The sequence below is a fragment of the Mesoplodon mirus genome, assembly GCF_964341445.2.
Source record: "Mesoplodon mirus genome assembly, chromosome: 4".
Taxonomy (NCBI): domain Eukaryota; kingdom Metazoa; phylum Chordata; class Mammalia; order Artiodactyla; family Ziphiidae; genus Mesoplodon; species Mesoplodon mirus.
Genome location: NC_138979.1, coordinates 163,140,156 through 163,156,678, shown reverse-complemented (window position 1 = coordinate 163,156,678; position 16,523 = coordinate 163,140,156). Strand labels below are relative to the sequence as shown.

The 16,523-nt window shown below is 48.3% G+C and overlaps 1 protein-coding gene across 2 annotated transcripts in view; it reads left to right on the top strand.

The window, feature by feature from the left end:
• POMT2 (protein O-mannosyltransferase 2) overlaps positions 1 to 16,523 on the top strand; it is a 49,311-nt gene that overhangs the window by 8,921 nt on the left and 23,867 nt on the right. For both annotated transcript variants that reach the window (XM_082617564.1, XM_082617565.1), the window contains exons 3-9: positions 4,417 to 4,521; positions 6,491 to 6,599; positions 8,742 to 8,850; positions 10,443 to 10,602; positions 11,966 to 12,072; positions 12,871 to 12,953; positions 15,356 to 15,465. In XM_082617564.1, the coding sequence (XP_082473690.1) occupies positions 4,417 to 4,521; positions 6,491 to 6,599; positions 8,742 to 8,850; positions 10,443 to 10,602; positions 11,966 to 12,072; positions 12,871 to 12,953; positions 15,356 to 15,465 (783 nt within the window). The remainder of the gene's footprint in view (positions 1 to 4,416; positions 4,522 to 6,490; positions 6,600 to 8,741; positions 8,851 to 10,442; positions 10,603 to 11,965; positions 12,073 to 12,870; positions 12,954 to 15,355; positions 15,466 to 16,523) is intronic.

Below are 16,523 nucleotides of genomic sequence, written 5' to 3'. Positions count from 1 at the left end.
TTGTGAATAAACTAAAAGCCACTGAATTGTACACCTTAAAATGGTGAATTTTATGGTATATGAATTTTATCTTAATTGAAAAAAAAAAAAGAGAGAGATGGAGAGAAGGAATCTGTTGCATAAAGCAGAAATAGCTTAGGGGAGCTGACTGTCCACAAGGGCCTGAAACTCCTTTCCACTCCCCGTTCCCAGCGTGCACATTGTTTGGCTTGTTCCTTTCACATGATGTACAATTAGAAACTCCACCAATCAGAATTCATTTTACTCTCTTAAAAACAAGCACCCCCGAGAAGGCTAATGGATTAGCCCTGGCATTTCGCTCAGTCCTTTCTTCCTAACTGGAGACTGAGCTCTCTGGTACTAAGGGGACAGGAATTTGCCTAGTATGAAGATGGGGAGTGTTTCTGGAGCATGGAGTACTTGGGGATGAAGGCAGGGGGTGAGGGGCGGCAGGGGCGGTGATCTGTGACAGGTCGGCTTAGGGGGAAAGCACCAGAGCATGGGGTAGGGACCAGGAGCAAGGCCCTGCAGGTGGGAGGGGTGGAGAGGAAGGTGGGAGAGGTGGCCTATTTCTTTCTTTCTTTCTTTAATATTTAATTTATTTATTTGGCTGCACCAGGTCTCAGTTGTGGCACGTGTGATCTGTAGTTGCGGCATGCGGGCTCTTAGTTGCAGCATTCAGGATCTAGTTCCATGACCAGGGATCGAACCTGGGCCCCCTGCATTGAGAGCGTTGAGTCTTAACCACTGGACCACCAGGGGAGTCCCTAGGTGTCCTATTTCAAAATTAGCTCTGAGCCCAGAGAAGGAGCAAAAAATGTAATGCCTGGGCTTCCCTGGTGGCACAGTGGTTGAGAGTCCACCTGCCGATGCAGGGGACACGGGTTCGTGCCCCGGTCCGGGAAGATCCCACATGCCGCGGAGCGGCTGGGCCCGTGAGCCATGGCCGCTGAGCCTGCGCGTCTGGAGCCTGTGCTCCACAACGGGAGAGGCCACGGCAGTGAGAGGCCGGCGTACCGCAAAAAAAAAAAAAAAAAAAAAAAAATGTAATGCCTCTTTCTGTCTCCTTTATAAGATAACAACAATAAGATTGGAGCAATTGAGCAGGCTCTTTTCGTCACGTTAGATGCATTAACTTATATAATGCTCAGAACAGCCTTATGAAGTAGGTACTGTTGGTTCCTCAGTTTACGGAAGGGGAAACTGGGACTCAGAGACGACAAGTAGTTTGCCGGAGGGATTAAAGCTAGTAAGTGGCAGCTAGTAAGGTTCAGACTGGCGTAGAGTCTGCTCTGTTAACCATTATACCACTGCCTGATGAACTGGCCTCGCCCCAGTATTCGGGCAGGCACATCTGTTACCGCCGTAGAATTAAGCCACAGAACGTGCTGAATATTTGCACTGGGCTAGCCTGGGAACCAGCCCACCAGTAGAGGAGATTTTCATAGGAAACCTAGCCCAGTCTTTCAGTTGGGGCCTGCCTGTCTGTTTTCGGAGTCTGCTATTGCTCAGCACAGTGAAGGCGTGTGGAAAACACTTGCTGATTTGTTTTTGCTGAAGCCTTCCCTTCCTCACATGTGGCCCCTGTGTGAAGGGAGAAATGTGAGGCTTCTTTCTAAGGCTGCCCCCAGAGAGTGTGATCCATCTGCCCCTCTAATTTATCTCCTGTTGGTCCTGTGCTCTACCTGGATGAAAGAGAGTGATAAGCAAGGTAGCTTTCATAGGTTCTGAGGCCAAGTCAGTCCAAGAATCAAAAAGCCCCATAAGTGGGAAGCAGCCGCATAGCACAGGGAGATCAGCTCGGTGCTTTGTGACCGCCTGGAGGGTTGGGATAGGGAGGGTAGGAGGGAGACGCAAAAGGGAGGGGATATGGGAACATATGTATATGTATAACTGATTAAGTTTGTAAAAAAAAAAAATAATAAAATAAAATAAAATGAAAAAAAAAAAAAAGCCCCATGAAGTGGTGAACAGAACGTTTTCTCCTACAGTCCTGGCCCTGATACCTGCCCCTTCACACTGGTCCCAGCCCTGGGCGCCAGGGGCTCCAAGGAAATAGGTACTTTTAAAAGAAATAAAAATACCTGCACATAGCAAAAAATTTGATCAGTAGAGAAGGAAATAAAAGGTCAAAAGTTACCTTCCCTCACATTTTTATTCCTCAGAGGCAGCCAGGGTCACCTTTATTAACAGTTTCTTATATATCCTCTCAGAAACTTTATACAAATATAAGTGTGTATACATTTCTACACACACATATATATTAGCACACGTGAACAGCACATTATATATGCAAATGGGATCAGGCTAAAATTGTTGAGCAACTTGTATTTTAAACATAATATATCTTAACTTCTTTCCACAGCAGTACATAAAATGTACCCCATTCTTTTTCATGGCTGTAGATTATTCCGTTATACAGTTGTGCCATAAATCATTTTGCCTCTCTTCAACTGGTGGGCATTTATGTTATTTCCAGTCTTTAGCCATTACAAAAGGTAGTGCAATGAACATCCTTTTACATTTATCTTTTCATAGTTTTGCAGGTGTAGCCAAAAGAGCCTCAGCGGCTGAACTAAAGAATCACATAATATGCACATTTAGATTTGTGTTAGACATTGTTAAGTTTTCCTGCAAAAATGCTGTGATAATATATACTCCCACCAACAGTGTATGAGGGTGCTTGCTTCCCTCACATCGTTGCCAGCCCTGGTATGATCATACTTCCAAAATTTTGCGAATTTGAGAGTAAAAAATGGTATATCACTGTTTTCATTTTCATGTCTTTCTGAATTACGTTGAACATTTTTCCATATGTTTACTAGCCATCTGTGTTTTGTTTTCTATGAAAACATTTTTCTAATAAGTTGCTCTTATCCTTATTGATTTGAATGAGTTCTTTAGTTAGGAAATTAGCTCAGGGCTACTTTTAACCTTATGGAAACTGAGAGGGAACTGAATTTTGAGTGCTTGTTAAACGCTTGTCAGAGTGCTAAGTGTTTTACCTACAACACTACCTTTAAGCCTCACAACCATCTGCAAGGAAGGTTTTATTACCTGTAGTTAAGAGATTATTAAGTATTGTCTATGATCAGAGAGCTAGTATGGGGGGCTCTGAGATCCAAACCATCTGTGCATTTCTTCACTCTACCAGACCAGCCAAGAAGTCTGGGAATTTATGCCAGCACCAGGCGGGTCTGTCCTCTGAGATCCCAGGGGGGAAGGGACATTCATTTGATTGTCATTTGTCAGTTTAAGTTCACCCGGGTATTCGGATGGCTCTGTCTTCTCAATACCTTATATTATTTTACATTAAATTAATTAATATTAAATTAACTTCTGGACCCTGGGATTCCTTTTTTTTTTTTAAATACAGCTTCATAATAATTTACTGCTGAACTTTGGCTTCTTTACCTTGACACAGAACTACAGAGAGTGACTGTGTTTAGAACTACTTAGAGAAAAACGTGAGCTGGTTAGTGGTCCAAATCCAAGCCCCCACAAGCAGCATCGCTGGGAAGGGCTTTCCCTCCACACAGCCAGTGTATTCTGCCCCTCCACACAGCCGAACCCGAGCACAGGGGTCAGGCCGAGGCAGCCTGGGGCTGTTACAGATGCTTGATACTTGCTGACAGTTTTTATGTTTTAGCTGCTTCTGATTACGTGTGTGGAAAAGAAAATTTTACACTGTTGACGGTCAAGGAAAGACAGAAATGAAGAGGCTGATCCTCTCCAACATTTTGAAGGATTTACAGCTCCCAGTCTTAGTTTACAGTTGATTTGTTCTGTTTTGGGATGTGCCAGGTTGGCCTCCCTTTGGAATACTGGCGGTAGGAGAAACCAGTCCCTGGCCTTTTGGCATTGTTTCCACTGGGACTTCTCTCTTCCCCTCTGGGGAAATGCATCTGTGTTTGCATTCTGCTTTCCCATTTTCTTCCCTTCTCTCTATTCCTGGTGTGTAGCAACTTGGCCACTTTCCTCCCTCCCCATTCTGACTTGGAACCTCATTTTCTTTTCAGTGGCCCAGTCTCCCAGGAATCAGCCCCTGCCCATGGCCTCCCCCATGAGCTGTCGTGTTTTACTTCGTAACAAAGGAAAGGAGGCTGAATGAGAGAGCCCCTCACTGGCCCTGCCCTTTGAATTGTGGGATTTTTTTCTTCCTAAATACTCACTCTGCACTGTTCCCAAGAACTTGGCCTTAACACAAGAGAGGATTTGTTTCAAGCCATGAGCTCTGTAGACAAAAGATTCTTTGCTCTGCAACAGCTGCCGGAGAAAATGTCACAATGGTAGCTCCTTCTATGGACAGTTGTCAAGGGAAGCCAAGGTCTGGGTGCAGCTGGAGGGAAGTTCGGGGGCGGAGGAATCTTCTCTCTGAGATCTCTCATCTGTTTGTTTGTTCCCTTCTCTCCTCAGATGCTGATAGGTCTTGCTGGCTACCTGAGTGGATATGATGGCACCTTTTTGTTCCAGAAGCCTGGGGACAAATATGAGCATCACAGCTACTTGGGAATGAGAGGAGTAAGGCTTCCTGACTTGCTATTGCCCGACTCAGCCCTGGGGCCACACTCAGTCAGAAATGTTACAGTTGGAAGCCCTGGAGCCGTGGCAGGTGTAGATAAAGGGACTTCAATGGGGGAGGAGGATTGGACCTGTACCCTGTAGTAGAGATTCAGAGCTGGGGTGGGCAGGAAGGGAGAGGGAGGCCACAGATAATACAGCGATGACACAGACAGGAGGAAGCGCACCCCGTCACCTGTTCTCCTGCCAACGTGAGGCATCAGATTTCAGATCAGAGGGCAGCCCGGGACTCAGGTAGCCGGGAATCTCCTGCAGTCCCAACATTGGCCTCAGCACACTGGCAGGCTACGCGTCCTTCCCCTGCAGCCACAATTGCTAGGGTGTTGCCTACCTCTGAGGGCCTTTATTAACATTTCAGAATCCCCACACCCCTGTCACCAAGTTCTTCTTTCTTTCCCCATGAAGGTGTCAGGCACACAAGGGGTTTTCCAGTCTTTTAAGGGAAGTGTGTGTTTGCCTGGTCTCTCTGTGCTCTGAGTCCTAGCACCAGCCTTGATGGGGCATGGCAGGGCCTAAATACCCAACTGTCTGGGGACCTTGTACCTGGAGCTAATAAGACCTGTGGAAACCGTCCTCCAGTGTGGAGCTCTCAGAGCAGGTTGCATTTACAAGCCCCTTTCCTCAAGGACACTGCTTTATCAAAGCAGTTTAGATAAATGCCATGTGATTACTTGTGCTAATCACTGGCTTGTTTGTGTGGTCATACCATTCCATATTAAACAAGAAGTGTCCACTACCCTCAAGTTCATATTCTTAAGTGATTCTGTGTCATCCTAATGATGTTTGAATACCACATAGCATACATAATTGGATATAGGCCTGACTCACTGTGAACTTGCTATGGAAATGAGAAGGCCAATTATATCAGCCCTGTTCCCTTTCACACTAGAGCACATTGCTTTCTGCTAACAAAAAGTGACAACCCAAATGTGAGAATTTCCATTCCCCTGGGTTTGTCTGATTACTTTTGATGGACAGGATAGGGGGAAGGAGAGAACACTGGTGGTTAAAAACAAAACAAAACTGAAAAACAACCCTCCAGATGCTGAAGTGTCAAGCAGTCTTTTTTCTAAAAATACAACCTATAGGGCTTCCCTGGTGGCGCAGTGGTTGAGAGTCCACCTGCCGATGCAGGGGACATGGGTTCGTGCCCCGGTCCGGGAAGGTCCCACATGCCGCGGAGCGGCTGGGCCCGTGAGCCATGGCCACTGAGCCTGCATGTCCGGAGCCTGTGCTCCACAACGGAAGAGGCCACAACAGTGAGAGGCCCGCTTAGCGAAAAAAAAAAAAAAACAACCTATAGATTAAAGAGTGATTCCTGATGTGATTGAATAAAAGGACCAAGGGAAAAATAACAGAAATAACATTAGAGTTCTCTAAAATATTAAAACACCTTCAGAGAGGTATTTCTCAACTTGCACCCAGTTTCATAACAGATGCTAGTGTTTATCAAGAGCTTTCTGTGTGGTAATAAACTTTAGCTCATTTAATCTAAAAAGTAAACCCTATGAGGTAGGAACTCTTAAGTTTCACATTACACAGAAGGAGAGGCTGAGATACAGAGATGTGACTTTGTCAAGGTCACAGCTAGCAATGATGGGACGGTCCATTCCCGGAGTCTCCCACTTGAAATCGTGGGCCGTCTTGCCCACACGTCCCTGGCTGAACTTTGCTGATTTCTTGTCAGTGCACAAGTTGGTGCTTAATGGGAACGTAAATGTTGCTTGATTTGATGCTTCACTGTTACACCACCCCTTTCATATTTAAACATATCGCAGGTGATTTTAGGTCACCAAGTCATGCCATCATCAGGGCCCTCCATCTTAAAAGATTAGTTTGTACCGAGCCAAGTAGGTCCCTGCTGCTTTGCTGAGTTAGTTACTTGACTGCTTCTCCCGTCCTTCCATAGTTCTGTGCGTTCCTCGGCGCTTTGCTGATCCCCTTTGCCTACCTCACTGTTCTGGAGCTGTCCCAGTCCCTCCCGGCAGCACTGCTCACGGCTGCCCTCCTCACCTTTGGTAAGTTGTCCTAGACCACGTTTCTTGGGATATTGACTGCCACACTATGAATGTAGCTGGAAATCAATATGCTTAAAGATCCTGTCTACGGGCCCAGTTCTTAAGTAACTTGAGGATTGGGTAAATGTATTACAAGTCTCCTTTTATTCACTAGTAATACTTACATATATAAATACTTATATGTAGCAAGCCTTTATATTATTGGAGTGGTGAGTTGGTATGGGTAATCCCAAGGAATAGATTATCTGCAAGTTATCCACATTTGAGTTTGGAATGGATAACAAGTTTTTGTGTGCTTGTGTGTAAGTGTGTGTGTGTGTGTGTGTGTTTGAAGGAGGCTTACAGTTCTAATTCTGCTTCTCTTAGGTTACTGTCAAGATTAGTTTGCATTCCTTAAACTAATTTCAACTGAATACAAAGGTAGATGCCACAGAAGTAGCTGGGTGGCAAGGATAACAAAATAGGAACTTTATTTCTGTGGATAATTCTCACATGGCTAATTGAGAGTTGATCCGTAGAAATTGATCCTGTTTCTAGCCTTGCTCACATGAAAGTGAATTCCTGACCTCGTAGAGCTTAACATTTGAAGAAGTACAGACCAGTTTAGGTGGTGAATTTAGGGGCGATTCTGGCTTTGGTTTTTTTTCTCTTTGTCTTCGTTGGGTCTTCGTTGCTGCGCGTGGGCTTTCTCTAGTTGCAGTGAGCAGGGACTAACTCTTCGTTGTAGTGTGCGCGCTTCTCATCGCGGTGGCTTCTCTTGTTGCGGAGCATGGGCTCTAGGCACGCGGGCTTCAGTAGTTGTGGCACACAGGCCTTAGAGTGTGTGGGCTTCAGTAATTACGGTGTGTGGGCTCAGTAGTTATGGCTCGCAGGCTCTAGGGTGCGCAGGCTTCAGTAGTTGTGGTGCACAGGCTGAGCTGCTCTGCGGCATGTGGTATCTTCCCGGACCAGGGATCAAACCTGTGTCCCCTGCATTGTCAGGCGGATTCTTAACCACTGCACCACGAGGGAAGTCCCTCTGGCTTTGCTTTGACAGATAATGTTGCAAGACTACAGGGTCTCTTTCTAGAGGACTGGTGGCTTTTTCCTTGGGTCTTTAACTTCCCTCTTCAGTTATTCGTTTATTCATTTTTCATTCCACAACTATTTTCAAGCATCTGCTCTATGCTAAGCCACTTTCTTGGCCTCAGAGGATACGCTGATGAGACACTGCTGTCATGGAGCTTGCTCATTAGTGGGGCAGATGATAAATAAGCAAGTAAATTAAGTCTGTAATGTAGCACCTTAAGCAATAAGTACAATGTAGAAAATAGGGTAAGGTAAGGGATAGAGTAATGGGGAGTGATTCTATTTTAGGCAGGGTGGTCTGTGAAGAGCCCCCTGAGGATGTGGCCTTGAGCAGAGACCTGAGCGAAGCCAAAGATTAAGCCATGCAGAGATCTGAGGGAAGAGTGTTCAGGCAGAGGAAATAGCATGTGCAGTGGTCCTGGTGCAAGGCAGCACTTGGTGGATTCAGGGAACAGCAAGAAGACCAGTGAGGCCAGAGTAGAGTGAGTGAGGCAGAGGGTGTTGGGAGAGGAGGCTGGCTAGGTGGGGAGACCATGAAGGCTTTGGTGGCCGTCTTGAGGCTGTCTGAAGGAGCTTGTTAGTCTGAATGAGATGGGAAGACATTGGAGGACTCAGGCCAGGCCATGATGTAATGAAATTTTGTTTTAAAAAAAAATCACTTCAGCACCTGCATGGAGAATCAACTCCCAACAGAGACTTCATATGAAATGGTAAGATTCTTTCCTGGGTGTATGTAGTTTGTGGCTGCATAAGCATGGTAGCAGAACTCCCTTTTTGATGGTGGACATTAGCAGGAGCCCTCTTCTCAGGATCACTGTATCTGAATGAATGACATGATCCCTTTGTGGGTCAAGGGCCTGGAAGCAGTGTGAGATATTCTTTCGTATCATTGGGCTTTGGTGTACCCCAAAGCTGTGGCCTTCCACCTTCCAGATGACTCAGTTGCCCATCTAATCTTGACTGCACAAATGCAACTAAGCACAAGGGGGACTGTTTCTTACCACTGGGGTGTTTGATTCTCAGGGGGGCCCATCTCGGATTCCACTTTCTGACCACTGAGCTCATGTTTTTCAGACACAGGATGCCTCACTCTGTCCCAGTACATCCTCCTTGACCCCATCTTGATGTTCTTCATCATGGCTGCCATGCTGAGCATGGTCAAGTACAACTCCTGTGCCAACAGGTCAGAAACACCATCTTTGGGAGGGGGTGTCAGAAGCTGTGGCAGCTCTAGAATTTCTGTAATGGCCAGGGACAGGGTGGGTGTGGTGCTTCGGGCGGGGGGCACCAGAATAGATATTGCCTGGGAACTGTTTGTCTCCCTGCCCTCAGTGGTTGCAGCCAGTCCTGACTTGGTGATGGGAATAAGGTATATAAAGGTTGGCTTGAAGGGTCTACATCAGTTGAGAGGATCCCTGCAGGCCCCAGTCAATTCTAAAGCTGTTCTGGAGGGCCTGGCCTTCTTCCAGAATAGTCCCTTCCAGATCATCCTTCTGCCTCTGAGAGAGTAGAGTAGGTCATTCATTTTATTCAGACCAAAAGAGCTGGCTCTGCCAAGGCTTTTTCAGAAGTCACCTTGGTTTCACCACAACCAAGCAGTGACCACCAGCTCTCTCCGGATTTGGGTTATCTTCCACGTGCACCACATCCCCTTCCACCTGCCATTTCTTGAATACATACTATGTGCCAGGTACTGTGCCAGGAGCTAGAGGTTCAGGAACACATAGGTCTTGGCTGTTAAGGAGCATTTGCTGTGGCAGGGGGTCAGCCAGGGGATGCGGAGACAGCAGCTCAGAGCACCAGGTGATCTCAGTGCAGCAAGCTTGGGGGCCGACTGCTGGGCTTAGCACTGTGCTCCCCTGCCGGCCGGCTGTATCACCCAACCTCTCTGTACCTCGAGTCCTCGTGTGGAAGAAGAGGCTGATGTCAGGATCTGCCTCCGGGGGTTGTAGGGATAAGAAGAAAAAAAAATGTCATGAAGAACCTAGGGGTAAGACGGGAATAAAGACACAGACCTACTAGAGAATGGACTTGAGGATATGGGGAGGGGGAAGGGTAAGCTGTGACAAAGCGAGAGAGAGGCATGGACATATATACACTACCAAACGTAAGGTAGATAGCTAGTGGGAAGCAGCCGCATAGCACAGGGAGATCAGCTCGGTGCTTTGTGACCGCCTGGAGGGGTGGGATAGGGAGGGTGGGAGGGAGGGAGACGCAAGAGGGAAGGGATGTGGGAACAGATGTATATGTATGACTGATTCACTTTGTTATAAAGCAGAAACTAATAAAAAAGAAAGAAAAAGATGTAAAAAAAAAATGAGTTAATACGTGTAAAGTGCTTGCAACAATGCCTGACACATAGTAGGCACTCAGTAACTGCTGGCTTTTACAGGGTCCAGAGGTGGCACAAAGGACAGGGCTGCCTGAATCCATCAGGCTTCTCTAGAGTTTCCTTTTCCTTCCACTTGATGGGTCACCACTGAAGAATAAGCCTCTTGCTTACTTGAAGCCCTGTACTTAGCGAGGAAAACGATGGCCCTTCTCCCCAGAAGAATCACCTACTGACTCTCACACTGTGCTTCCTGCAGTTTCAGGGGTTTCACAGACCACATCCTCCTCGGAGCCATGCATGGTCCCTGAGGTTGGGAGCCCTCAAGAGAGAGGCCACAGTGCAGCCTCCCAGAGTCAGAGGACCTCTGCCTTCCCCATTGCTGCTCTTGCTTTTGAGTTTGGTTCCAGCTGCCAAACTGAACTCTGTGCCTTGTTGATTTTCAGGCCCTTCTCTGCCCCCTGGTGGCTCTGGCTCAGCCTGACTGGCGTTAATCTAGCTGGTGCTCTGGGGGTCAAGTTTGTTGGCCTCTTTATCATCCTGCAAGTGGGGTGGAACACCCTTTCAGACCTTTGGCACCTGTTTGGAGACCTCAGTCTTTCAATGGTGAGAACTTGTAGAAATGTCTTTGCTCCCCCGCTCCTCGCTTAACAGAGCCAGTGGTCTTTCTCTGCTTCTGCTGCAGGTGGCAGAACAGCTGTGTTCTGGGCCCAAGGTGGGCTGCATCTGGCTGCCCTCTGTAGGGAGCAGGGCAGCAGGGAGTGGGCCATGGCTGACAGGCTGGAGAGGTATAAAGATAGAGGATGGACTGATATCCTTGGGATTCTCTTTTGGCATTTATTCCTGCATTGGTTTTTAAATGCTTTGCAAAACAACCCAGCCAGGGGATTCTGTCCATCTGGGCTCATGCCAAATGTGTGACAGACACTGGCTGCCTGGGACTTGAGGTAAAATTGGTAGACTGACTTTCTGAACTTAAAATTTTCTTTTCCTGACCCAGAGTGTCTGGATCTGGAGGCTGGGAAGGGCCTTATGGTTTATTACAATATTATTTATTAAGAGCTGACTCTGTGTCAGGCAGTATGCAAAATGCTTTACCTTCACCATCTCACTTCCTCCTCATAACAAACCTGTGAGGCAGGTAGTTATTACCCTCTTGACAAATGAGGAAATTGAGACCTAGAGAGGTGATAACGTTCCCAAAGTCATACAAGTAGTAAGAGGTAGATCTAGGATTCAAACAGGCGAGGCTGACTCCAGGCCTGAACTATTGATACTTTGCTGCAATGCACCTCTGAACCAAAGTCCCAACAAGTCCATTTATTCATTCAGAACATATAGACAGACCATCCGCTAAGGGTGAGACAGAATATGCAGATGATTAAGACAAGATTCCTGACCTCTAGAGACAATGGAGAGAGAGAAATAAGAAAGAAAGAAAGAAAAAAAATAAGTCATGGTCCAGCCTACAAGGGCTGTGAAAGCCCAGAGGAGAGCACAAGCCCAGTCTTGGGCAATCCAGGAAGGCTTCTAGGAGGGAGCTGAGGCCCAAAGTTAAGATAAGGAGGAGTTATCAATGTGATGGGTGGGGCTGGTACAGTGCAAGAAGCATGGGGAAAGTGCAGGGCGTCAGTGTGACTAGGATGGAGAGGGAGTGATGAGTGACGATGCTGAAGATGCAGGCTACACCTTGGCAGTAACGCGGGGACAGCCCGGGGTCCTCGGTGAGGGTCTGGACAGGCAGCGGGGGCTCGCCCAGGTTCAGCCCCCTGCAGTGCTTGGTTGGTGGGGGGTGTTATGGGAAGGCTTAGGGTTTCCCCATATCTTTCTTTCTTGATAGCCAGCCATTCGTTTTTCAATTGTTTCTGATTATGACTTACACATAAAAACTTACAGATAACACACATGTCAGGCATAAGGCATGATAATGCCTCATATGCCCAGCACCCTGCACTGGCTTGGTTTGCAGGTGACGGTGGGAAAACATCTGACCGCTCGCATCCTGTGCCTCATAGTGCTGCCGCTGGCTCTCTACACGGCCACGTACGCTGTTCACTTCATGGTGCTGAATAAAAGGTACAGCCAGAGCCTTTCCAGTGTCTCGCTTCCGGTCTTCCTCTTGCCTCTAAGCCTATGGAGGGGCCGTGTGATTTCCTGGGTCTGGTTGGGATGCTCGGAGGGGACCCAGGGTTTTTTTCCTGTTGGTTTCCTCCTATGTTCTATCTTTTGGGTACCCTGGCCTGAAGGAAGAAGAGAACGTTCTAATAGCCAAACTGCCCCTTGTCCCTAAACACAGTTCCTTGTGCTTAACAGGGACGGGCCACCATAAGCATGTGCAGTTGGAGTGAGGATACTAATAACAATAACACCAGCAACCGCTCCCATTTAACAGGTAGTGACCGTGTGTCAGGAACTGTGTTCAGCAGTTTATATACGTTATCTCATTTAGTCATAATAATTCTTTTTTTTTTTTTTAATTTTTGGCCGCGCCACACGGCATGAGGGATCTCAGTTCCCCGACCAGGGATCTAACCCGCATGCCTTGCATTGTAAGCACAGGGTCTTAACCACTGGACCACCAGGGAAGTCCCATAATAATCCCTTTGATTTTTTTTTTAATCCCTGATTTATAAATGAAGAATTGAGGCTAAACAAGGCCAGGTATCTTCCAAAGTTCACCTAGCTAGTAAGTGGCTGAGTTGTAATTTGGACCCCAGTTTCTCTGACTCTATCCCCCATGTCTGTCCACAATACCACACTGCCACTCCCTTGTACGTCTTTTAAACCAGCTGTGCAGAGCTCTTCCTAGGGCTCCTGGGAAATCACAGTTTCACTCCATTAATTTGGCTGTCTTCCCTCTGCCTTTCCCCACAGTGGTCCTGGTGATGGCTTCTTCAGTTCCGCCTTCCAGGCCCGGCTTTCAGGAAACAACCTTCACAATGCTTCCATCCCTGAACGTGAGTGTCTCTTGTCCTTCACAAAGGTGGAAGGACAGAAGGGATTCCTGGGAGTTGAATTGGAAAAGATGATATGACAGCCTGAGTTATCTGAGATGGGCAAAGTGGGAGAAAGATCCAGTTAAATCTGGTCCGAGCACTCAAGAGAGTGAATAGGAACACAGGAAGTGCAGAGGAAGACGTCCTGAGCAACGAGCTCTTTGACCCTAAAGAATAACTTGTCTGTCGTGGCTGTGCAAAGACCAACAGAGAGAATCTGGTGAAGGAACAAGGCCCTTCAGGGCTAGAGGTCAGTTCCCACCAGAGTATCCTGCTACTCGCATCCATTCACTATTCACACTGGGTAACTGAGCAAGTGTTAGCCACGTCGGAGGCTGTGAGTGGATGCCCTCCAGAGTAGAGAGTCTGGAGCAGAGTCTGCAGTAGAGGACCTCTGCATGACGTGACCGTATGTGTTAAGTATAGAAAGAGGGAACGCAGAGCTGTGGGGATCAAAGGTGTAGGAGATCACTTCTGTTAGGGGGTTGGGGGGTGATCAGAGTGAGTGAGTTGCCTCGGAGTCAGGCCCTGGAAAAATGGGTAGATTTCAGCAGAGGGAGACGGGGGAGAGGGCGTATCAGGCAGAAGAGAGAGCATGATCAAAGCCAAGAACAGGGCAAGATTTAAGGCATAGGTTATATGCAGAAAAATACTGGAAGATAAGGTTGACAAGGTAGGTCGGGCCCAGGTCATGGCTTCCTGGAGGCAAGGACAATGTCTTCTAGTCTCTCCAGGGCCTCGAACACAGTGGGCCCGCCTGGAGTGTGGAAAGAATGAAAAATAGGAAAGCAGGCAAAATTGGTTCGGAAAGGCAGACACTGGGTTCCATACTGGAGAAGTCAGCTTTGAGATGCTTGAGGAAATCCATGCAGTGGGGCCAGTGGGCTCGGGGCTGAGGCTTCCAAAGGAGGACTAGCCAAGTAAGGGGTGGTCGATGCTGTGCGGTGGCTGTGGTCTGTAAGGAAACTGTAGAAAGAGGAAGATGACAGGGTGCGGTCAGGCCACTGGGGTTGCAGGAGGGAGGGGCTGCTCAGGAGCAGTCCGTGAGGGCGTGTGGGGTTGAGATGGGGGACAGAGCATAACCGAGAAGCAGCTGCGGTCAGCAGCGTGCGGGGCTGCGTGTGTTGACCAGCACGAGGACTTAGAAGGATGGAGTGGTGGGGTTAGCAAATTTCTACTCGTTATTTAAAAGGCCTGGCTCAGCTATATTCTCTTCCATTAAGCCCTCCTCTTTTTACTGTTTGGGCAAGAATTTGTTCTACCCTACTCTGGGCTCCTACCATGTCACACGCTGTCGCACCTTTTTTTTTTTTTTTTTTTTTTTTGCGGTACGCGGGCCCCTCACTGTTGTGGCCTCTCCCGTTGCGGAGCACAGGCTCCGGACGCACAGGCTCAGCAGCCATGGCTCACGGGCCCAGCCGCTCAGCAGCATGTGGGATCCTCCCGGACCGGGGCACGAACCCGTGTCCCCTGCATTGGCAGGCGGACTCTCAACCACTGCGCCACCAGGGAAGCCCCTGTCGCACCTTTGATGGAACGTTTGCTGATCATCCTGTGCTGCTCAGTGTGTGACGCCATCGTCCCCAAGACTGGGCTCCACTAGGTCTGCAGCCAGGTCTCCTCCACCTTTGGATCCACCGTGTAATCGATATGGTCTAGCGACCAAATGAACGAACAAAGGGAGACGGGAGCAGCCAGCGCTGGCGCAGTGAGACCTGTTTCGGTGGAGTGGGGAATGGCGGGCAGCCAGATTGCAGGGCGTGGAGAAGAGGGCCAGTAAGAAGGCAAAGAGGCTCCTCCATAAGCTGGGGCCTGTGTGGGGAGGGGATGGATACTCTTGGGTAAGCTGTTTACTCTGGGTTTTTGTTTTTGTTTTTTTTAATTCAGAGTAAAAACCCAGAACACCATTGAACAGTTACCACATGTGGTACTAGATTCAAGAGGCACAAAAGGATATATAGTGAAAAGTCTCTCTTAGCAGTCTACAGTAACACTGTATCTTGGAGAACATTCCAGATGAAGATATAAGATGCTTCTTCCTTCTTTATCCCATGGAATGTATATGATAGACCTTGACTGAAGGACAAGTTGTTCCTAGTCTTTTGCCTTGATAATAGCGTTGTTAATACCCAGCTTCTTCTGAAGTCCTTAGGAGGGAGGGGAGGGGACAGGAGAGACTATTTGGTGAACTCCGCTTGAGTTGACTCCACTGGGGTGAGAAGGCAGCCGCGCATCTTGCTTTCGGCAGTCCGGGGCCCATTGGAGTCTGTTAGGGGTTGGGGAGGCCTGTGGCTTCGGTGGCCCCTGCAGTCAGGGGCAGGTCTAGCGCTGCGCCAGCTCACGCCATCGCCGTCTGCCCGCAGACCTGGCCTATGGCTCTGTGATCACTGTGAAGAGCGCGCGGATGGCCGTCGGCTACCTCCACTCGCACGGGCACCTCTACCCCGAGGGCATCGGCGCCCGCCAGCAGCAGGTCGGTGAGCCCTTTGTGCGCTTGTGTTGCGGCAGCACTAAGCTGCTGTTCATGACTGAACCCTCCGTTCTCTTTCTGGCTTCCTCTCCTTTACCCGCACTGTTTCCCCGGCTTGAAACATCCTTTTCCTCTGCCTAACTCCAGCTTCCTTAGGCTTCAGCTGGGGAGTTCCCCTCTGACCACCATGACCTACCTCTGCCTGCTCCTGGGTTAGGTGCGTCTGTTGTGGGCGGCTTTCTCGGCACCTTTACAAGCCTGTGTGGTAACCCTCTTCGCATTGAATTGTGAGTGCTTCCTTCCTCCTGTCTCTTTGCTGTTTGATTGCTGGCTCCTGGAAGGCTCAGTGCCTGGCACGAAGTGGATGATGGGTAGAGCGTAATGGTTATAAACACAGGCTTGGGAACCAGACTAGTTTATCTGGGTTCGAATCCTGGTTCCACTAGAGTGTGACTTTGAACAAATTCCTTGACCTTTCTGTGCTTCAGTGGGCTCCTCTTTAAATTGGGGAAGATAAATAGTACTTCTCTCCATCATAAGGTTGTTGTGAGGATTAAGTGAGATAATCCGTATGACGTGCATGCTGGAGGATTAGCCATGAGTATGATGTGAACGAGTGAGTGAAACTGTCCGCGTCCACGTTAAGGAGTGGTGGATGTGGCTGTGGTGGATGATGCCTGAGAGGGAGAAGGATGGGGTTGGAGAGGTCCGTGGGGCCAGATTATGGAGAGGCCTTACGTGGTACAGTAGATTTAATTTTGTTCTGTAGACGCTGGGGAGGCATTGAAACTTATTAAGGGATAAGATGTGCTTAGGTTTCTAGTTTAGAAGGACTGCTCTAGCAGGAGTGTGGTGGATTGGAAGGAGGAGGAGACTAGAGGCAATAATCATGACAAAGGATGGTGAACGGGAGGCAGAGACCACAGGGAAAGAGGTGGGAAGTGATTCAGGAAACTCTTCACAGGTTGAATGTCAGGGCCTGGTAACTGATAGATGTCAGGGATGAGCCATGTCCAGGTCTGTAGTCTGGAGGTCAAGGTGTTTGTGTGATAACGCTGTTT